The sequence below is a fragment of the Dermochelys coriacea genome, chromosome 1 (assembly GCF_009764565.3).
Source record: "Dermochelys coriacea isolate rDerCor1 chromosome 1, rDerCor1.pri.v4, whole genome shotgun sequence".
NCBI classification, from domain to species: domain Eukaryota; kingdom Metazoa; phylum Chordata; order Testudines; family Dermochelyidae; genus Dermochelys; species Dermochelys coriacea.
In genome coordinates this window covers 224,710,431-224,733,295 of record NC_050068.2, presented here as the reverse complement: position 1 = coordinate 224,733,295, position 22,865 = coordinate 224,710,431, and the positions used below count along the sequence as shown (strand labels likewise).

At 44.1% G+C, this 22,865-nt stretch overlaps 1 protein-coding gene across 1 annotated transcript in view; it reads left to right on the top strand.

The window, feature by feature from the left end:
* Nucleotides 1-530: 530 nt before the first annotated feature.
* Nucleotides 531-22,865, top strand: part of CREBL2 (cAMP responsive element binding protein like 2) — a 43,059-nt gene continuing 20,724 nt past the window's right edge. Inside the window, exon 1 of the mRNA XM_038372485.2 lies at nucleotides 531-868. Within this exon, the coding sequence (XP_038228413.1) occupies nucleotides 854-868 (15 nt within the window). The 5' untranslated portion in view covers nucleotides 531-853. The remainder of the gene's footprint in view (nucleotides 869-22,865) is intronic.

Below are 22,865 nucleotides of genomic sequence, written 5' to 3'. Positions count from 1 at the left end.
TGGTGTTGCTCTAGCATGGCAAGTGGTTTTGGGTTTTCTGTGGGGATGTTTGCTCTGCCCTGGCCAGGAGTGGGGTGAGGAGTTGGTGAGGCCCCGGGCTGCAGGGAGGTGTGTGTGTGTGGAGGGGCGATTGCTGGAGAGGAAGGGATGTGGTTTGCAGGGTCATAGCTTCACTTGGATTGAATGTTTAATTCCCAGGTGCTTTGAGGTGCAGGGAGGTGGCGCCAGGAGATGCCACCCATTAGCACATCCCAGCGGTGCTCTGCGGCCATTCCTGCTGGAGGCTCCCCTCTCTTCACCAGGATAGCTGCCGCGGACACTCAGCGATCTGGTATCTGCCCGATTTAGACCGGCAAGCCCCGTGCGGGCCGGTCCCTTTCACTGCCTTCCGGGAAACGTAGTTTTCATTTTGGCGGCTCCTCCTTCTAATTTATCAGCTCCCCTATGGTACAAAACTTCCAAGACCAGGGTGCACCGCGCCACGCAGCCTCCCGCGCGGCGCCTGGCCCCACGGGAGCTGTAGTTCTCTGGCCTAGCGGCCTGCACGGGTTGCGGAGGCTGCCGAAGGAAAACAACACTCCAATTCCCAGGATGCACCCGCCCAGCGCTCACCCCCCCGCCCGCCGCTGAGAGGGAGACGCGGGGCGGGGCTGGAGAGAAAGCGAAGCGCGCGGCGCGCGATGGAGCGGGCCGGGGCCTGTTCCTGGGCGGGGCGCGTCGCTGTGTCGGGTGCCCTGGCGCCGCTGTGACCGGCCCTCCCGGGGCGGACTCTGCTGGCGCGGGCCTCGGCTGTTCGTGCGGCGTCTGCCTGCCTGGGCGGGCGGCTGCTCCGGGGCCAGGCCTGGCGGCTCCCATGGATGACAGCAAGGTGGGCCGGGCGCGGCTGACGCGTGGCGGTGTGAGCCTGGGACCCCCTCCCCCTCCCTTCTCCCGGCCCGCCGCCCGCCCGCCCCCTCCCCTCCCGCCAGCCTGGGGCGGCCGCTGGGGCCGGGCGGCGGCCCCGCCTCGGGCGCGATTCGCGTGGGCTGTTCAGTGGGTTTGGCCAAACGTCGGTGTGACAGTGAAGTGACCCCCCCCCCTCCCCGCCCCGCAACTAGGCCCTGAATCTGTGACCCCCCCCTCCCCCGCACTCCCCCTTCGGGCCCGAGGCGGATCAAGGGGGGCGGGGTGAGGCAGCATCAGGCGGGGACTGCGGGTGGGATGACCCTGGTTTGCTGCTTTACACTGGTCTCTAGCCATTTTCAGTGGGCATTTGTAGCATTTGTGAGTTTGGGGAAAACGGGGCCGATCTCTCCTGCTTGGCGTGCTCACGCTCACCGTAGGTGTGAGGAAGGCCTCCCCCTTTTCTCCGCCCTGCCCACCGTGCGCTGTGCTGCACAATTCTTGCTTTCTAATCTACCAGTAAAAGCTTTGGATATGGGCTAATAGTACCAGACCAGCGGCCTGCTGTGGTATGGTTAATCCTGGGTTCCTGTGATGATCTGTCTTTTCAGTGTAAATAATTAAATTATAATAAAGGCAAGGTACTGTAGTAGCAAATTAAAGAAAGTAGAGGTGTCAAAAAGTAGGAAGAATTGTTATTCCCTTCCCTTTCTGTGTGGCACGCTCATAAAAACATGATGAGGATTCTGGAGAGTGAGACCTTTCAGTTACACGCAGCAAATATCGGTAGGGTGACTAGATGTCCCGATTTTATGGGGACAGTCCCGATGTTTGGGGCTTTTTCTTTTATAGGCTCCTATTATCCTCCTGTCCCGATTTTTCACACTTGCTGTCTGGTCACCCTAAATATCACCGAAACAGTGGCACAAATTTGTCCTTTACTTGCTAGTGCCACTGTGCCTCAGACCTGAGCTAGAGAGCAATTGCTAGGATGAGAGACTAGTTTAGTCTCTGTTCCCATTCAATCTTTAAAAAGAAAAGGAGTACCCGTGGCACCTTAAATTAAATGCATCCGATGAAGTGAGCTGTAGCTCACGAAAGCTTATGCTCTAATAAATTTGTTAGTCTCTAAGGTGCCACGGGTACTCCTTTTCTTTTTGCGAATACAGACTAACACGGCTGCTACTCTGATTCAATCTTTAGTTTTTCACCTGAGATGACCAGCAGAGTATTGGTATTTTGATTCGTTTGCGTGCTGGCTGTGATAGTTTTGAGCCATAGACACTTGTTCTCTAGGAACTGGTCTGAGAGCAGCAACACATATGTTGTTAGGCTACCAAAAAGTTGTCGGGCACTCGCTAAACTCTGACCTGGGTTGGGTTAAAACCAGTAATGTAGAAATGAAAGGCACATATCCCATTATGAATTCTGGGACCATTCTTTTTCTTTCTTTTCTTTTATTACTACCTGTGCTAATCTGTCTTAATTGCATCAGAAAACAGCATAGCATCACTTCTTTTAAAAACACATATGTATATTATAAGATACAACTGTGATGTTCTGATCAGGACAGCCAGAACTGTAAGCCACTGTGTTACCAGCTGAGAGCTTTGCTGGGGATTAGGTTGTGTGTTCGCTGCCAGATCATTCTATCTGCTTCACCACCAAACTCCTGCCAGTCTAAACCTTGCCTTACAGGTAACATACAGTGAACCCAAATTCTCCCAGAGATCTATCTCTGGAGTGTCTAGTCCCTCTCATTGAACACAAAAAAATTACTAAATTTTCTGCCCCCAGAGAGGCAGAGCTAGCTGAAGAGTCACACGTCACTTTAATACCCAGCATGAAGGTGGTTTTTAATAAAATAAGAATAAATTTATTAACAAAGAACAGAGATTTAAGTGATATTAACCACAAGAAAAAGAGACAAGTATACAGTAGTTATAAACAAAACGCTTTCTCATGATTTAAATTTAATTGTAGCAAGTTAAGAACTTTGCCTCAGCAATTTTCTTTCTTACATCAACTCACCAATATCTCTAGCCCTCCAGGATGGGGGTCCAAGTTTCACAGATTCAGAGGTTGCTGTACCCAGTGTCCCCTGAATGATGGATAACTAAAATGTCTTTTTGCTCCTCTTATAGTATCCAAAGACCATTGTCTCTGCCTCAAGATTTCTGGGTGCAAATTCTGGGACCCTTTGTACTTGATAAGATGCTGCTTGTTGATTTGAATGCTTTGTTTACTTTGTATGTAAATGTACTTTCACTGTCCCCTGCTTGTAATGAAGCTGGTTACACAGATGAATCCACATTCCTTTGTCCAGGACAGATTGGATTTATGCACTGCCTCCAGCCTGCATTTTAAGAACATATTTCCAGCACACACACACAATTGTTTATTAGGGCTGTCGATTAATTGCAGTTAACTCATGCAATTAACTAAAAAAATTAATTGCGATTACTAAAATTATTCGTGACTAATCGCAGTTTTAATTGCACTGTTAAACAATAGAATTCCAGTTGAAATTTATTAAATGTTTTTGGATATTTTTTTCTACAATTCCAAATATATTGCCTTCAGTTACAACACAGAATACAAAGTGTATAGTGCTCGCTTTATATTATTATTTTTATTGCAAATATTGGCACTGTAAAAATGATAAACAAAAGAGATAGTAACAGGTTTCAGCGTAGCGGCCGTGTTAGTCTGTATTTGCAAAAAAGAAAAGGAGTACTTGTGGCATCTTGGAGACTAACAAATTTACCTTCAGTCTTTTTGGTATGATCTCCATCTGTTTGCATTTGGAGAGGAAGAGTACTCCTTTTCTTTTTTTTTTTTTTTTTAAAAGAGATAGTATTTTTCAATTCACTTCATACAAGTACTGTAGTGCAATCTCTTTATCATGAAAGTGCAACTTACAAATATAGATTTTTTTTGTTGTTGTAAGCGGGCAGCATTATCTCCCGTAAATGTAAACAAACTTGTTTGTCTTAGCAATTGGCTGAACAAGAAGTAGGACTGAGTGGACTTGTAGGCTATCAAGTTTTACACTGTTTTGTTTTTGAATGTAGTTTTGTTTTTGTACATCTACATTTCTAAGTTCAACTTTCATGATAAAGAGGTTGCACTACAGTACTTGTAAGGGGGGAATTGGAAAAATACTATTTCTTTTCTTTTTTACAGTGCAAATATGTGTATATCAAAAGTAAATATAAAGTGAGCACTGAAAATTTTGTATTCTTTGTAATAAAAATTAATATATTTGAAAATGTAGAAAACATCCAAAATATTTAAATAAATGGTATTCTGTTGTTTAACAGTGCGAGTAATCGCGTGATTAATCACGATTAATTTTTTTAATCACTTGACAATTATACATAACCAGTACATACATCAAGTGATGGTTTTTGGAACCAGTGTGTCACTGGTTTACTTATGAATTCCTTACAATGTGCCTTTTAGACTCGTATAACAGCAGCATGTTAGGGGAAATGAGTGTGTCAGGCCTTGTGAGTTACAGTATGGTAGGCCCTGTGCCAGTGGGCATTCAGGAATCTAAGGATATGTCTACACTACGATATTACTCCGATTTTACAGAAGTCAATTTTTGGGAACAGATTGTATAAAGTCAAGTGCATGCGTCCACACTAAGCATATTAACTTGGCGGTGTGCGTCCACAGTACTGTGGCAAGCATCGACGTTCCGAGCGGTGCACTATTGGTAGATATCCCACAGTTCCCGCAGTCTCTGCTGCCCATTAGAATTCTGGGCCGAGCTCCCAATGCCTGATGGGGCCAAAAATTTGTCACTGGTGGTTATGGGTAAATGTCATCAGTCAACGCTCCCTCCATGAAAGCAATGGCAGACAATCATTTCAGGCCCTTTTCCCTGGATTCCCCGAGCAGACGCCGTAACACGGCAAGCGTGGAGCCCTTTCAGCTCACCACAGCAGTTATGATCATTGTAAACACCTTGCACATTATGGTGCAGTTTATGCAGAACCAGAACCTGAAAAGCCAGGCGAGGAGGTGAAGATAATGCAATGACTAGAGTGCTGAGGACATAGACACAGATTTCTCTAAAACCGTGGTCCCTGGCAATTTGGAGATCATGGTGTTAATGGGGAAAGCTCATGCCATGGAACGCCGATTCTGGGCCCGAGAAACAACCACAGACTGGTGGGACCGCATACTGTTGCAGGTTTGGGATGGTTCCCAGTGGCTCCGAAACTTTCGCATGCGTAAGAGCACTTCCATGGAACTTTGTGACTTGTTTTCCCCTGCCCTGAAGTGCAAGAATATCAAGATGAGAGCAGCCCTCACAGTTGAGAAGCGAGTGGTGATAGCACTGTGGAAGCTTGCAACGCCAGTCAGTTACCGGTAATCAATTTGGAGTGGACAAATCTGCTGTGAGAGTTGCTGTGATGCAAGTAGCCAACACAATCATTGAGCTGCTGCTATCAAAGGTAGTGACTCTGGGAAATGTGCAGGTCATAGTAGATGGCTTTGCTGCAATGGGATTCCCTAACTGTGGTGGGGCTATAGATGGAACACATATCCCTATCTTGGGACTGGACCTGTTACACCAATAAAACAAAAACCAACAGGATCTTATTAAAGGGGATAAGACAAAATGTCACATTTATTGTGAATACAAAAAGAATCATAGTAGGCAGTCAATTATAGCTATAACATTTTATTCAGTTTCACATTCATTCACACGTTCGTTCATACACAGACAGGTTCTGCAGCTGCTGTATAGTTACCAGTCCTGAATGTAGCTTGAGTTTGTGGCTTGGGTTCGTAGCTTGTGGTGGCTAACTGTCCAGGAAAGCGGGGCACAAGGAAGAGCTGGGTTTCTGTTGGGCATGCACCGATGCCCTTCCATGTTGGCAGCAGAATGTTACCCTTCAAAGTCTTCCATCTCACCCATCCTTTTTGTAGGCTTTAGCTTGAATCCAGAGTCCACAGGTCTTGCTGTGTCACACTGCCTCTGGGTCCGGTGTGATTGATCACCCGTCTATTTCAGACATGACTTTCAGACTTCCAGCCTAGGACCTGGCTTTGATGTTTCTTCAATTGTACTTTTGTTCTTTTCTTTTGAGGGTGGACTCCTCTTACTTTGTCAGGGTTGTTGTCTGCATCTTCAGCCATTGGGTGTTTTACACTTTATTTCATCAGAGCAGGCTGGAGCTGGAGGTTGATTCCATCATCCATACATACCTCATTCACACATCTGAACTAAACTAATAAGATTACAGCAAGGTTTTGCAAAAATGAAGGTTGCAGCAAGCTTTTACAAAATGAAGTGGGCATTTTAAAATGGAGTTTGAGTTACAATATGGACAAGTGTAAGGAATAGCAAACAGTGAACAGAAGTTACAATAGAGACAATTATAATGACAAACAGTGAGCAGAAGTTAGAATGTTGAAACAGTGTAAGTTTCAGCGATTTAAGCAGCAATTGGATTGAAAGTGAAACTCAATTAGTCAGTTATTGAGGTAACTGGTTTTATGAATGAATGTTGTTTCATTCATATAACTTTGCTTATGAAGTTATATTAATAAAGTGAACAATTAAAAACAATTTCATTGATCAGTTCTACAGACCACCAGGGAAGCCAGTACATAAACCGCAAGGAGTACTTTTCAATGGTGCTGCAAGCACTGGTGGATCACAAGTGATGTTTCACCAACTTCAACATGGGATGGCTGGGAAAGGTGCATGATGCTCACGTCTTCAGGACCTCTGATCTGTTTAAATGGCTTCAGGAAGGGATTTACTTTCCAGACCAGAAAATAACTGTTGTGGATGTTGAAATGCCTATAGTTATCCTTGGGGACCTAGCCTGCCCCTTAATGCCATGGCATTAAGAAGCTGTACACAGGCACCCTGGATAGTAGTAAAGAGCTGTTCAACTATAGGCTGAGCAAGTGCAGAATGGTGGTAGTGTGTGCATTTGGACGTTTAAAGGGTCGCTGGCGCAGTTTACTGACTTGCTCAGACCTCAGCGAAACAAATATTCCCATTGTTATTGCTGCTTGCTGTGTGCTCCACAGTCTCTGTGAGAGTAAGGGGGAGACATTTATGGCGGGGTGGGAGGTTGAGGCAAATCGCCTGGCTGCTGAATATGTGCAGCCAGACACCAGGGCGATTAGAAGAGCACAGAGTGAGTGGTGCGCATCAGAGAAGCTTTGAAAACCAGTTTCATGACTGGCCAGGGTACCATGTGACATTTCTGTTTGTTTCTCCTTGATGAAAACCCGCCCCCTTGGTTGTCTCTAAATTCACTGTAAGCCCACCCTCCCCCCTTCGATCATAGCTTACTTGCAAAGGAAATAAAGTCACTTGGTTAAAAACCAGATATTCTTTATTAATTGATTATAAAAATAGGGAGATAACTCACAAGGTAGCCCAGGTGGGGTGTGAGAGGAGGGTAGGAGGGAAGGAAAAGGCCACTTCAAAACTTGTTGAATGACAGCCTTCTGTTGCTTGGGCTGTCCACTGGGGTGGAGTGGTTGGGTGCCCAGAGCCTTCCCCCCCCCCACCCCCCACGTTCTTGGGCGTCTGAGTGAGGAGGCTATGGAAATTGGGGAGGAGGGAGGACGGTTGAACAGGGGCTGCAGCATCAGTCTGCAATCCTGCTGCCGTTCCTGAACCTCCACCAGACGCTGGAGCATGTCTGTTTAATCCCGTGGTTGCCCCAGCCTTGCATCCTGCCTCCTCTGATCTTTCTGCCGCCACCTCTCATCTCCATTGTCCCTCCTGTCCTTGCATTCATTGGCTGCTTACCTGTACTGTGCTACTGTGTCACTCTGCACATTATGCTGAGCTCTGTCAATGCCGGACGACTGCATGAACTCAGAGACCATTTCATCGCATATGCGGGTTTTTTTTTTTTTTTTTGCCGCCTTATCTGAGATAGCCTTTGGGATGGAGGAGGGAGGCTTGAAATATTTGCATCTGCGGGAGGAAAAAAAACAGAGTGAAGTATTTAAAAAGATACATTTTTACAGAACAATGGCTATACTCTTTCACGGTGAACAACACTGTTCACGTTACATAGCACGTGATGTTGGTACAAGGTCGCATTTTGCAACTTGTATTGAGTGCCTGCGGCTTTGGTGTTTAGAGATCACACACGCAGTGCCGGGCAACAGGATTCGGTTTGCAGGCGGCCATGGTAAGCCATAGTCTTTTGGCTTCTGCAACCTTCATAACAGCAGCCCCCTCCTTTCCTATACCAAGCAAAGCCTGTTGAATTGGCCATTTAGTGCTGCGGTTTTCATGTTAATGTGCAGCAGTAGAAACCAAACTAACCCCCTCCCCCCCATCCAGTTCTCTGGGTTGATCACTTTTCCCTTCCCCCCACTGCCTGGCTGGTATCAGGGAAGATCCCTGCTAGCCAAATGTGAACAGCTCAGTGCCAGTGGCACCCTTTTCCCCCCCCCCCCCCCCGCCGCTTGGCTAACTGCGAGGAGGATTTCTTTTCAGCCACAGTCAAACAGCCCAGTAGGAACGGACACCTCTGAATGTCCCCTTAAATTCCCATATTTCAACCAGGTTACCATGAACGATATCACTTTCCTGAGGATAACACAGAGATAAAGAATGGATGTTGCTTGAATGCCAGCAAACACCGGGACCATACGTTGCCAAGCTTTGTCATGCAGTGATACCAGACTACTTGCTACTAGCATGGCTTGGTAAAGTGTCCTACCATGGAGGACGGAGTAAGGCTGCTCTCCCCAGAAACCTTCTGCAAAGGCTTTTAGAGTACCTCCAGGAGAGCTTCATGGAAATGTTCCTGGAGGATTTCCGCTCCATCCCCAGACACGTTAACAGTCTTTTCCAGTAGCTGTATTGGCCCCGAATGCATCCCAAGTCCTCAGGGCAAATTAATCATTAAAAAATGCTTGCTTTTAAAACATGTATTATATTTAAAAAGGTACACTCACCAGAGGTCCCTTCTCCGGCTTGGTTGGGTTGGGAGGGTATTTCAGTCAGGGTGATAAAAAGATCCTGGCTGTTGGGGAGAACGGTATGCTGTGTGCCGTCCTCAAGCTCGTCGTCGTCGTCGTCCTCATCTTCCCCATCCGCAAAATCCTCAGGCCTGGCGGAGAGTACCCCATGTTCGGAGTCCACGGACAGGGGTGGGGTAGTGGTGGCCGCCCCCCCAGAATTGTATGCAGCTCAGCGTAGAAGTGGTATGTCTGGGGCTCTGTCCCAGAGCATCTGTTTGATTCTTTGGTTTTCTGGTACGCTTGTCTGAGCTCCTTAAGTTTCATGCGGCACTGTGTTGCGTCCCTGCTGTAGCCTCTGTCCCTCATGGCCTCGAGAGTTTTTGAAATGTTTTGGCATTTTGTCTTTTGGAATGTAATTCTGATAGCATAGATTCGTCTCCCCATACAGCGATCAGATCCAGTACCTCCAGTTTGGTCCATGTTGGAGCTCTTTTTCGATTCTGGGGCTGCATGGTCACCTGTGCTGATGAGCTCGCCTGGCCAAAGAGGAAATGAGATTCAAAAGTTCCAGGGGCTTTTCCTGTACACCTGGCCAGTGCATCCAAGTTCAGAGTGCTGTCCAGAGCGATCACAATGGTGCACTATGCGATAGCTCCCAGAGGCCAATACTGTCAAATTGCGTCCACGCTAACCCTAATTCGAAACGGCGATGTCTGTTTCAGTGCTAATCCCCTCATCGGGGAGGAGTACAGAAATCGATTTTAAGAGCCCTTTATGTCGAAAAAATGGTTTTGTTGAGTGGATGGGTGCAGGGTTAATTCGACTTAACGCTGCTAAATTTGACAAACTCATAGTGTAAACTTAGGGTCACAACTACAGCTAAGTTATTTTAGAAATTGATAAATATGTTGTTTGACTAAGGGTTTCATGTTAAATTTTTAATATTCGTGTATACTGTTTTGCCCTGTTAGACCTTGATTTTGCAAGCTACTCCGCATTGGTGCACTGTCATTGAAATCAGCAGGGTTCTGTGTGGGTGCAAGGGTCTGCCTTTGTGAAGCTACTTATGGGATCAGGACTGTAGTTTGGAGGGCAATGAGAGTTTTGGTCCTTGACGCCTTTAATGCAAAATGGTGTTGTCGGAATTATTTTTTTTCCTGGAAAATCTTTTGTTCTGTCGTGCCATAGAATTAACTCACAAAGGCTTGAAGATCTTTGAGATTTGTGGTATATTTAAAATTTTTAGCTTTAAGTGTATTTTTGAGGTGTCAAGATTGTCACATGATAAACAACATACACATTAATTTGGTTTCTTTGAAAGGGCTACTGGCCACATTCAAAAAGAAAAGGAGTACTTTGTGGCACCTTAGAGACTAACAAATTTATTAGAGCATAAGTTTTCGTGAGCTACAGCTCACTTCATCGGATGCATTTGGTGGAAAAAACAGAGGAGAGATTTATATATATACACACACACACACAGAGAACATGAAATAATGGGTTTATCATACACACTATAAGGAGAGTGATGACTTAAGATAAGCCATCACCAGCAGCGGGGAGGGGAAGGAGGAAAACCTTTCATGGTGACAAGCAAGGTAGGCTAATTCCAGCAGTTAACAAGAATATCAGAGGAACAGTGGGGGGTGGGGTGGGGGGGAGAAATACCATGGGGAAATAGTTTTACTTTGTGTAATGACTCATCCATTCCCAGTCTCTATTCAAGCCTAAGTTAATTGTATCCAGTTTGCAAATTAATTCCAATTCAGCAGTCTCTCGTTGGAGTCTGTTTTTGAAGCTTTTTTGTTGAAGTATAGCCACTCTTAGGTCTGTGATCGAGTGACCAGAGAGATTGAAGTGTTCTCCAACTGGTTTTTGAATGTTATAATTCTTGACGTCTGATTTGTGTCCATTCATTCTTTTACGTAGAGACTGTCCAGTTTGGCCAATGTACATGGCAGAGGGGCATTGCTGGCACATGATGGCATATATCACATTGGTAGATGCGCAGGTGAACGAGCCTCTGATAGTGTGGCTGATGTGATTAGGCCCTATGATGGTATCCCCTGAATAGATATGTGGACAGAGTTGGCAACGGGCTTTGTTGCAAGGATAGGTTCCTGGGTTAGTGGTTCTGTTGTGTGGTGTGTGGTTGCTGGTGAGTATTTGCTTCAGATTGGGGGGCTGTCTGTAAGCAAGGACTGGCCTGTCTCCCAAGATCTGTGAGAGTGATGGGTCGTCCTTCAGGATAGGTTGTAGATCCTTGATGATGCGTTGGAGAGGTTTTAGTTGGGGGCTGAAGGTGATGGCTAGTGGCGTTCTGTTATTTTCTTTGTTGGGCCTGTCCTGTAGTAGGTGACTTCTGGGTACTCTTCTGGCTCTGTCAATCTGTTTCTTCACTTCAGCAGATGGGTATTGTAGTTGTAAGAATGCATGATAGAGATCTTGTAGGTGTTTGTCTCTGTCTGAGGGGTTGGAGCAAATGCGGTTATATCGTAGAGCTTGGCTGTAGACAATGGATCGAATGGTATGATCTGGTTGAAAGCTAGAGGCATGTAGGTAGGAATAGCGGTCAGTAGGTTTCCGATATAGGGTGGTGTTTATGTGACCGTCGCTTATTAGCTCCACCATTGCTCCACTTCAATCTCTCTGGTCACTCGATTACAGACCTAAGAGTGGCTATCCTTCAACAAAAAAGTTTCAAAAACAGACTCCAACGAGAGACTGCTGAATTGGAATTAATTTGCAAACTGGATACAATTAACTTAGGCTTGAATAGAGACTGAGAATGGATGAGTCATTACACAAAGTAAAACTATTTCCCCATGTTTCAGAGTAGCAGCCGTGTTAGTCTGTATTCGCAAAAAGAAAAGGAGTACTTGTGGCACCTTAGAGACTAATAAATTTACGAAAGCTTATGCTCCTAATAAATTTGTTAGTCTCTAAGGTGCCACAAGTACTCCTTTTATTTCCCCATGGTATTTCTCCCCCCCACCCCACCGCCAACTGTTCCTCTGATATTCTTAAAAAGAAAAGGAGTACTTGTGGCACCTTAGAGACTAACAAATTTATTAGAGCATAAGCTTTCGTGAGCTACAGCTCACTTCATCGGATGCATTTGGTGGAAAAAACAGAGGAGAGATTTATATACACACACACAGAGAACATGAAACAATGGGTTTATCATACACACTGTAAGGAGAGTGATCACTTAAGATAAGCCATCACCAACAGCAGGGGGGGGAAGGAGGAAAACCTTTCATGGTGACAAGCAGGTAGGCTAATTCCAGCAGTTAACAAGAATATCAGAGGAACAGTGGGGGGTGGGGTGGGAGGGAGAAATACCATGGGGAAATAGTTTTACTTTGTGTAATGACTCATCCATTCCCAGTCTCTATTCAAGCCTAAGTTAATTGTATCCAGTTTGCAAATTAATTCCAATTCGGCAGTCTCTCGTTGGAGTCTGTTTTTGAAGCTTTTTTGTTGAAGTATAGCCACTCTTAGGTCTGTGATCGAGTGACCAGAGAGATTGAAGTGTTCTCCAACTGGTTTTTGAATGTTATAATTCTTGACGTCTGATTTGTGTCCATTCATTCTTTTACGTAGAGACTGTCCAGTTTGGCCAATGTACATGGCAGAGGGGCATTGCTGGCACATGATGGCATATATCACATTGGTAGATGCGCAGGTGAACGAGCCTCTGATAGTGTGGCTGATGTGATTAGGCCCTATGATGGTATCCCCTGAATAGATATGTGGACAGAGTTGGCAACGGGCTTTGTTGCAAGGATAGGTTCCTGGGTTAGTGGTTCTGTTGTGTGGTGTGTGGTTGCTGGTGAGTATTTGCTTCAGATTGGGGGGCTGTCTGTAAGCAAGGACTGGTCTGTCTCCCAAGATCTGAGAGAGCGATGGCTCGTCCTTCAGGATAGGTTGTAGATCCTTGATGATGCGTTGGAGGGGTTTTAGTTGGGGGCTGAAGGTGATGGCTAGTGGCGTTCTGTTGTTTTCTTTGTTGGGCCTGTCCTGTAGTAGGTGACTTCTGGGTACTCTTCTGGCTCTGTCAATCTGTCAATCTGATATTCTTGTTAACTGCTGGAATTAGCCTACCTTGCTTGTCACCATGAAAGGTTTTCCTCCTTCCCCCCTCTGCTGCTGGTGATGGCTTATCTTAAGTGATAAACAGTGTGTATGATAAACCCATTGTTTCATGTTCTCTGTGTGTGTATATAAATCTCTCCTCTGTTTTTTCCATCAAATGCATCCGATGAAGTGAGCTGTAGCTCATGAAAGCTTATGCTCTAATAAATTTGTTAGTCTCTAAGGTGCCACAAGTACTCCTTTTCTTTTTGCAAATACAGACTAACACGGCTGCTACTCTGAAACCTGACCACATTCACTAAACAAACTGAATTTTAGCACCCCATAAATAAGAAGATCTTAGCTGAAGTTAAATGTATCCAGAATTTTCCTGGAAGGAATTTCTGCTTGTGGAGGAGGAAAGCAAATATATGGTGGCTTCTTTACCACTCCTACCTTCAGATTAAAATACACTTTCCTGGTATTACTTTCTGTGTAAACATTCCAATACTTGCAGTGGGGATGTTAACAATTTTAAATGGAAGGGGAAGTGCTATCCATAAGAGATTATCTCTAGGATCTAATCCTGGGAGGTGTCAAGCACCAACAACTTCATCTGAAAAGGCTAAGAATTGAATGGGAACAGAGACTAAACAAGTATTTTCAGACATTGCTTGTATTACTAGGTATTACTGAATTTGTGCACCCAGCTTAGAAAGGCTTTATTGTCAAAATGATCTTAAAGGGCTCCGATGCCCTAAGCAACAGCTCTTTACACTGCAGGTTAGTCAGAACCATTGGTGGCTAAATTCAGTGGTTCCCATCTTGTGTTTGGGAGGTTTGTCACTGAATTATAAAGCCGGAGACTGCTGTGTCAATGTGGGACAGGCACTGTAATAGTACCTGATCATATTAGGTGTGCGGTTTGATGTGGTTCAAGGCCAGCATAGTTTGATCTCTGTAATCTGCTAAAAGTTCCACTGACGCATGTTTTCCTACTTGTTGCAGGGGCTGAAGTAGGTGATTTTAGAGGTTCACTTCCAGCCTTCTCTGTGGTTTGAACAACTATGCCTGGAGAAGGAATTTCCTTATAAAAGCTGAGATGATAAATTTGCATTAGCATGGGAGTAGTCATGTTATAGCTGCATCCACCAGAGTTCAGTCATCCTGTTTGATAAATTATGTTTTCAGTGCCCTGACTCTGTGTGTATTACGGATGTAAAAGGTTAACTGGTAGCATTAGGCTTACCGTTAACCGACCGTAACCGTTAACCCTGGAGGGACGTTGGCCAGAGTAGCCCTAGCAGCGCTATGTGCCGGCCGGCCAGAGGGATCCCAACCTCGACTGCACCCTGCCAGCTGGCCAGAGGGATCCCAGCCCTGGCCTTGCTGCGTTAGCCTGGTTGGCAGCACCCCAGCCTTGGCTGTGCTGTCCGTCTGGAGGGACCTCAGTTAACGGTTGACTGGTTAAACAATATAATTTTATATCGTTTAACTGGTTAACTTTTTTAATGGATATTTACATCCCGTGTGTGTGTGTACATGTGTATATATACGTATTATTTATATATATATATATATATATATATATATATATATATATATATATATATATAAAAAGAATAGAATGTATGTATATAGGTTCAAATTCGGGAGTTAAGCAAAAATACGCCCTTAGTTTACTGTTGTGTTTTTAAGTTATAAAAGATTAAAACCAATAATACCTTAAGATGTCTATAAGGTGCCACAGGACTCTTTGCCACTTTTACAGATTCAGACTAGCATGGCTACCCTTCTGATACTTAATACCTTAAGATGTATTTTATGCTTCATGTTTGACAACATATATTTAAAATAGGAAACTCTGGAAGTAATCAAAGGGAGAGGCATAGTGGTCTAAATATCAAGTCTGGAAAATGTGTGCTCCATGGCATCTCCTGTTCAGCTGCAATTCCGTGTCCAGTGCATAATAATGGTATTCAGTTTCATTTTCTGGTGGGCGGATAAGGCAGTATCCAAATGTTGGTGGGCCAAAGGGCTATTCAGGTGTTTGCTGTCCAGTGATCCTGCCACCGAAGAGGTTGCAACCTTTCAAAAGTGGTGGGCCAGATTGTATTTAATAATTTCAAAATAGTCAATTGAAATCCTATAAACAAATAATTATACGAATACACTGTAATGCTTGTATAACAGCATGCTATTAGTATTCATTATATTAAAACTATGAAATTAAAATTAGAAGTTAAACTCATGAGAAAAGAATGGACATCTAATCTTTTTTTATTGCCTGAACTTTTGACATTAGATCTTGTCTCCCTCCCTCCCCCCACCCGAAAAGATTGTGCAGCATGCAATCAAGTTAACTAATGAAAGCATGTCAATTATTGATTGGTTTTGCATAAGAGTATAATTAAAACTGTATCACTGTAAGTTGAAGTGTATCAGTACATCCTAGCTCCAACGTATTTAAATGCAAATGAAAAGTTTCTAAATTAAATAAATGGCATGTCAGTAAATAGAGGGAAAATAAACTGAAGTGTCTCTGTCAGGGTGGATTTGATTTAAATCATGATTTAAATCACTAGTCAGAAGTCTTGATTTAATCATCATTTTCTATATGAAAGTGCATTCTTGTTGGTTGTTATACCCTTAATACATATTCTTCATAACTCAAAGATAGATGTAGGTTTCATTTTTAGAAGGTACACACTATACATTTTCAAACAGTGATTTATTTTGAAAACTTTTCACATTAGTTTTACAGCTATATCAGAAAATGAATGGTTGTTAGGTTATTTCATTTATCAAAGGTAATTGAAGCAGAGATTTATTAAGTCATTGGAAGGTGAACTATCTCCAATTCAACAGGTTAATCATGAATATTTGGAGGATTTTCTTGCCATGCTGTATTAGGAGGAGTACATCACCAGACAGACATTTAAATTGCTTTATTTAACTAAAACATTAAGTATTCTGTTTTTTTTCCCTTTAACAGCAAATATATAATATTTTAACAAAACAAGCATATGTCCCTCGCTTCTCTCATTTATCTCTAGACGACTTCTCCTTGTCCAGATCTATTCCATCCCCAACAATCTTCTATGCATTGAACGTTTTGAAACTTTGCACTTTTAGAGAGAGCTAAGGGATTGACTCTGTACACAAATTTGCAGAGGGACAACAAAATTGAGGTCTGTTATTTCTCACCTCTATATATTATTCATTTATTTTAAAACATTTTTGCTGTTAACAAGCATGTTACCTCTGGAGACACAAATCCACAGTTTGAGAACTGCAAAACGAATCATCTCCAGTGGTATCTTCTAGACTGAGCACTGAGTCCCATTAAGTAGATAGAAAGATTAACCTAAATAATCTATACAACAGACTGTGGCACCCCATAAGATTGGGTCCCTAATCCATGAACTGTTGGAACTCATTTACAAAACTTTTCTTAAACATTACATGAATATACTGTCTCATACTATAGAATTAGAATTTATAATCCCTATTCCATGATGAGATATCTTTGAGCTATAATGTATCTTGATTAAAACTATCTTTAGATAAGTTTTTTTCCTCAAAGAATTTTATCAAAAAAATCCAATTTAAATTAAAAAATCAGATTTTTTTTTTAATCATTGATTTTTATCCGCTCTGGTCTCTGTCCAGTCCCTGTCAGTTTGCCCCCCATTCGCTGTGGCCCTCAGCCTCACTTCTGTGGCTGCTGAAGTTCTACACCCCCCTCTCCCAGGCTGGAGAGTGGGGGGGAAGGGGCCTGCAGCGAGATCCCCCTACCCCTTCCAGGCTGAGCGGGGGGTGGCGGGAAAGCTAGAGGGGTTCTTCACCCTCCTTTCCTGGCTGGGTGTGCAGGGAGTAGGAGCAGAGGAGGTATCCCTGCGCACAGGAGGGGAGGCGGGGGAGAAGGAATAGAGGAGCCCTGAGGCTGCAGAGCACTTTCTGCTCCCTCATCCTCCTCCTTCCTCTCTTACCTCCTGTGATCAGGGACTGCTCCTTCTCTCCCCCCCCCCTTTCTTGTGAGACTAGGCTAGGCTCCTGACACGAGGGGCAGAGAACTTTCTGCTGCCGCTCTTGTTGGCTGCTGATTCCCAGGAGGCATGAAGGAAGAGCTGATGCCTATTGCCTCCTGATGACCAAACAGAAGACCCTCATGGCTGGAGCTGGCCTGCAAGCTGCCAATTGAAGAACAGTGGTGTATAGTTTTTACCAGTGAAACCTTAAAAACCAAATTTTGTTTACTTTGCATAGACATTAGTTCCTGTGATGCTTCTATTTAATTAGGATTTGTTCCAGTATTCAAATGCAGTACTGCTTGATTGCTGCGCTATACCCCAGAGTTGGCTGTGTTTCTGTATGTAAATCCTGTAGGCCCCGATCCTGCAAAAGGGACCATAGGCGTGGACCTGTGCGGAGTCCATTAATTTTTGTGACCTTACTTGTTTTTTTTAATTTGGGTACCACACTGCATAATATAATTGATGACACAGCTGAGTTCAGTGGGAGTCTGTACAGGAAGAAGGGTCTTAGTAGGTGCTTACTTATATAGTCCCCATCACTGTAGAATCTATGTACCTTTTAAGTATTTACAAACAGGAATTACAATAATATTTGCCTCTCTCTTCTGAGGCTATAGGTGAAATAGCTTGATTAATTTATAGGATTTTTTTCTTTATGCTTGGTATGAACGGTTGTGAGGAATTTGAGGAAAAGCAAAATTGGTGAAATTAATTTTGTGCTTGTCTCTAAGTAGTGAGGCCTGCAGTCATCCATATCTCTAGTGGAAGTGGGTTACATAGTCTAGTTCAAGCTTTTGTGAAAATTTGGTCTTGATCACTCATGAGACTCCCTCTAACAATTTCTCTGTTGCTGTGGTACTTAGCTGTTGTGGTAAGCTGTGGTCACTGAGGAAGAGGTGATCTCCCAGGCAATTAAGGCCAGTCCTATGCAGTACTTAGAGGTATCTGTTACGTGACATTCAAATTGGATTCTTGTTCATTCAGCAGTCAATGTGTGTAGTGAAGCACTGGGATGTGTATTCATAGTGACCTGTGTTGTTAAAGATGATCTGCTCTGTGTTCCCTATCAGTTGAAGCTTTTTCAGGATATGTGGCTTAAGGTTTGGGGCCATAATAAATAGTAAAGTGCCTTTCGCTATTTGGGATGAAAGGAACCTATAGCGACATTAAAATCTTCTTCTTCTTGATATTTGCTTTGAGATTAAAACCTAAATGTAAAGTAGCTTTGACTTGTGGGTTTAAAAAATGCCTGAGCTTGTTTAGAATAGATAAGCAATTAAATCAGTATGTATTCTATGTAGTGTAACATGTTGATGTCAGGTCACAGTTCCTTAGTGGACAGAAGGAGGCTGCTGACTTTTGAGCAATAGGAAGCACTCAGCATAATGCTAGACCGTTTAGATCTGGGGGGCGGGGGGGACAAAATTTGGCCCACGGGCTGGATCTGGCCTGTCAAACATTTCTGTCCAGCCTCCTCTGCCCCCTTGTGATCTCCTAGTCCGGGCCGCTAAAAGTCTCGTGGTACAGTAGGGTGCTCAGGCAGCCAGTCTGCCTGCCGTGGCGGCCCGCCTTGGAAGCGGCCAGCTGCTGCTGGCATGTCTCTGCGCGCTCCTGGCGTGTGGGAGGAGGTGGTGGCTCCGTGTGCTGCTCCTGTCCTCAGCACCATCCTCACAGCTCCCATTGGCCAGAAACCGGGGGGGATGGTGCTTGCGGGCTTGCTGGCATGGGCAGCGTATGGAGACCCGCTGCCTCTCTTACCCCTAAGGGGCGTGCAGAGAGCAGCAGAAGCGGTGTGGGGCTATGGCAGGCATGCAGCCTGCCTGAGCCCTGCTGCGCTACCAGCCAGGAGCTGCCTGTGGTAAGCACCTCCCGGCCAGAGCTTGTACTTCATACCTTATCCTGCATCCCAACCCCCTGCCCCAGCCTGGAGCCCCCTCCTGCACCCAAATTCCCTCCGAGACCTGGAGCCCCCTCCTGTACCCCGAACTCCTTCCCAGAGCCCACACCCCTCACCCTGTCCTGCACTCCAACACTCTGCACCAGCCCAGAGCTCCCTCCTGCACTCAAATTCCCTCCCAGACTCCACACCCCCTCCATTAATATAGTAGAAATGTGCGGCTGGTGACAATTTACTGAAATTTGTGGAGTGGCCTCCCCTGTGAAAATTATTGCCCACCCCTGGTTTAGATAGTGGTACTGAAATTGAACCTACTGTTGGGCAGTACAGAACACTAAAGCTTTGTCTATACTACACAGCTTTTAGTGACACGGCTGTGCCGCTACAGCCGTGCCACTGAAAGGTGCTCAGTGTTGCCGATGTTTGTTGGCAGAAGAGAGCTCTCCCACTGACAAAACTTCCACCCTGAAAGAATGGCGGTAGCTTTGTCGGCAGGAGAGCGCTCTTGCCAAGAAAGCGCTGTTCACACCAGCGCTTTTTCTCAACAAAACTTTTGTCTTTGGGGGTGTGTGTGTGTGTGTGTGTTTTTTAATCCCTATGAATGATGAAAGTTTTGTCATTCACTTGCCAGTGTATTTATTTAGCATGTGCATAGTAGTCTAGCCAAGCAATAGCATCTTCAGTGGCATGATGCATGCAGTTCTTCTAGGCCACTGCTGACTCGACAATGTCAGTGTAGACAAAGCGTAACACTGTAGTGCTTGGCCCAGGTCTTTAACTTTTTTTAAATATCCTTTGTATTTATTTTAATATAAATCCTTTATTTTTTTTAATAATAGGTGTCTCTGAAAGCATGCCGGTTAGAATTTGAGGGTTCTGTGTAAATGTGTACTATAAAGGTTTTTACATAATAAAAATGCCTAAACTTTGTAGGGAATCATTGGTACTAAGTATTATGCAATTTAAGATTCAATACAAGTATGTTCGCTAACTAACACTTTTTTTTTAAAATTTTTGAATAGCTATCAGTCTCAGTCTGGATAGCTTTCTTTTTGTGATTTGGGAAACTGGGCCTACCAGTGAAGACAGGAATCCAAGAACTGATGGCTCAGGTCCAAGAATTAGATGGAAGTCAGTTAATCAACGTGAAATATGAAATGTACCATAATATCAGGTTTCAGAGTAGCAGCCATGTTAGTCTGTATTCACAAAAAAAGAAAAGGAGTACTTGTGGCACCTTAGAGACTAACAAATTTATTTGAGCATAAGCTTTCGTGAGCTACAGCTCACTTCATCGGATGTTATGGTAAAAAAGAAAAGGAGTACTTGTGGCACCTTAGAGACTCCTTTTCTTTTTTACCATAATATCAGAATCTCCTGCATTATGTGCAGTTGGGTTATATTGTATTAATGTAAGTGATATACTGCAACTTGGTAGGTATCATCATCTTTATTTTAGGGCTTGTGGCTTATTACATTTTTGATTACCATTGCAGAGAGAAAGCTTGTGAACATGGATAGAATTTTTTTCCTGCCATCACAAATGTAGTGTGTTTAGCCTTTATTCATCTACAGATTATATTTTAATATCTAAACCTATATCTATAATCAGTGCCTTGCTATATGTTAATGCTGTTAATGTGGCACAGTGTGGCAAGGATCATGAAACCAAAGTTGTGTTCTCCCCAATACATTGTCACACACAAGGCTAAATTATGCCTTTTTAGATCGATCTGCAAAAGGGAGGATAAGGAGGTGCATTTCACCTTCACTCGCATTCCTTATGGTAGTGCCCATTTAAAGCATGATGGAGTCCCCTAGTGAACCGAAGAAAAGGTGTAACACATTCTCCTACACTAAATGCTGTTGCTGATTTGGGGGTGGGGAGCTATAAGGTCATCGCCATGCCCTCACCCTGCCCTTGTCTTCCTCCTAACATACATACCCAGGGTGATAAACACAGCTTACCTTGCTGTGTGCCTCCACAAGCACTGTTATAGTCCAGAGTCCTTAGACAAATTGTGCGAGTGATAGCCTGGAGGAGAAAGTGTACAGGGTCTTCTCGTACATCTGTGCAAGGGCAGCTATAATTTAGCCCATGTGTTTTAGGGACATTTGTCATTTGCAGATAGAACTGCACTGGATCCATATAATTCAACTAATATCCTTACCTAAGGTATTTAAGTGAATTCTTTATGTATCATGACTGAAGTTTTGTTGAACATATATATGTTTATGGCATTCATCTAAGCCCTAACTTTGCACACTTACAAGTGGGCCAATGTAGATGACTGAGGTTAGGGAAAGACTAATTACCTGGGAAACTGCAAACCTATACCCAGAATTGCCAACTTCAAGAGATCAAAAAGTATGAGTCGGACCCCTAAAATCATGAGATTGGCCCCAATATCATGACATTTTAATAAAAGATTATTTGTGGGGTTTTTTTAGGTCTCTTGATATTTGAACTCTCCCTGTCCATCCCCAGGGTGTGTACATGTGACAGTGTTGCCCACTCACCCACATGTGCTGGATAAGGTGATTTTGGACCCTGCTGCACACTCCCACATCTGCCCGTCTCTTGCCCAGCAATTAATCCTGTCACCCAGTCTCCCTTCAGTTCTCTCCCCACCCAACCTACTTCAGTTCAGCCCCCCTTCAATTCAGTCTCACCCCAGCAGTTCAACCTCCCTACTCCATAGATCCTTACCGCCCCCAGTTCACCCTCCCAGCACTCAACCCATCTGCTCAGAACCCACCATCAATACAGTCCCATACCCCAACAGCCCCCACTGTCCTCACTTTAGCCCCCCTGCTGCCACCAGTCTCACCTCTGCTCCTTAGAGTTCTGCACCCTCCCAAGGCCTGGTGGGGCTGCAGTGGGGTCCCCTCTCCCACTTCCCGGGCTGGCAGGATTTCTAAGTAAAATTAAGCCTCACACTTAGAACTCTCAAATGTCAGGAGTTTTCCCCCCCAGTTGATTCAATTGCTTATTTGAAGTTTCCCTGCTGGAGTGTAGTCACCTGTTAGCTGGATAGCTTTGTTTATCGGATACAAAGAAAAGGAGTACTTGTGGCACCTTAGAGACTAACAAATTTATTAAAGCATAAGCTTTCGTGAAGTGAGCTGTAGCTCATGAAAGCTTATGCTCAAAATTTGTTAGTCTCTAAGGTGCCACAAGTACTCCTTTTCTTTTTTGCGAATACAGACTAATAGGGCTGCTACTCTGAAACCTGTTTATCTGATATGTAAATGAATTCTCATTTCAGAGTAGCAGCCCTGTTAGTCTGTATTCGCAAAAAGAAAAGGAGTACTTGTGGCACCTTAGAGACTAACAAATTTATTTGAGCATAAGCTTTCGTGAGCTATAGCTCACTTCATCGGATGCATTTGGTGGAAAAAACAGAGGAGAGATTTTTATATACACACACACAGAGAACATGAAACAATGGGTTTATCATACACACTGTAAGGAGAGTGATCACTTAAGATAAGCCATCACCAGCAGCGGGGGGGGGGGGGGAAAGGAGGAAAACCTTTCATGGTGACAAGCAAGGTAGGCTAATTCCAGCAGTTAACAAGAATATCAGAGGAACAGTGGGGGGTGGGGTGGGAGGGAGAAATACCATGGGGAAATAGTTTTACTTTGTGTAATGACTCATCCATTCCCAGTCTCTATTCAAGCCTAAATTAATTGTATCCAGTTTGCAAATTAATTCCAATTCAGCAGTCACTCGTTGGAGTCTGTTTTTGAAGCTTTTTTGTTGAAGGATAGCCACTCTCAGGTCTGTAATCGAGTGACCGGAGAGATTGAAGTGTTCTCCAACTGGTTTTTGAATGTTATAATTCTTGACGTCTGATTTGTGTCCATTCATTCTTTTACGTAGAGACTGTCCAGTTTGGCCAATGTACATGGCAGAGGGGCATTGCTGGCACATGATGGCATATATCACATTGGTAGATGCGCAGGTGAACGAGCCTCTGATAGTGTGGCTGATGTGATT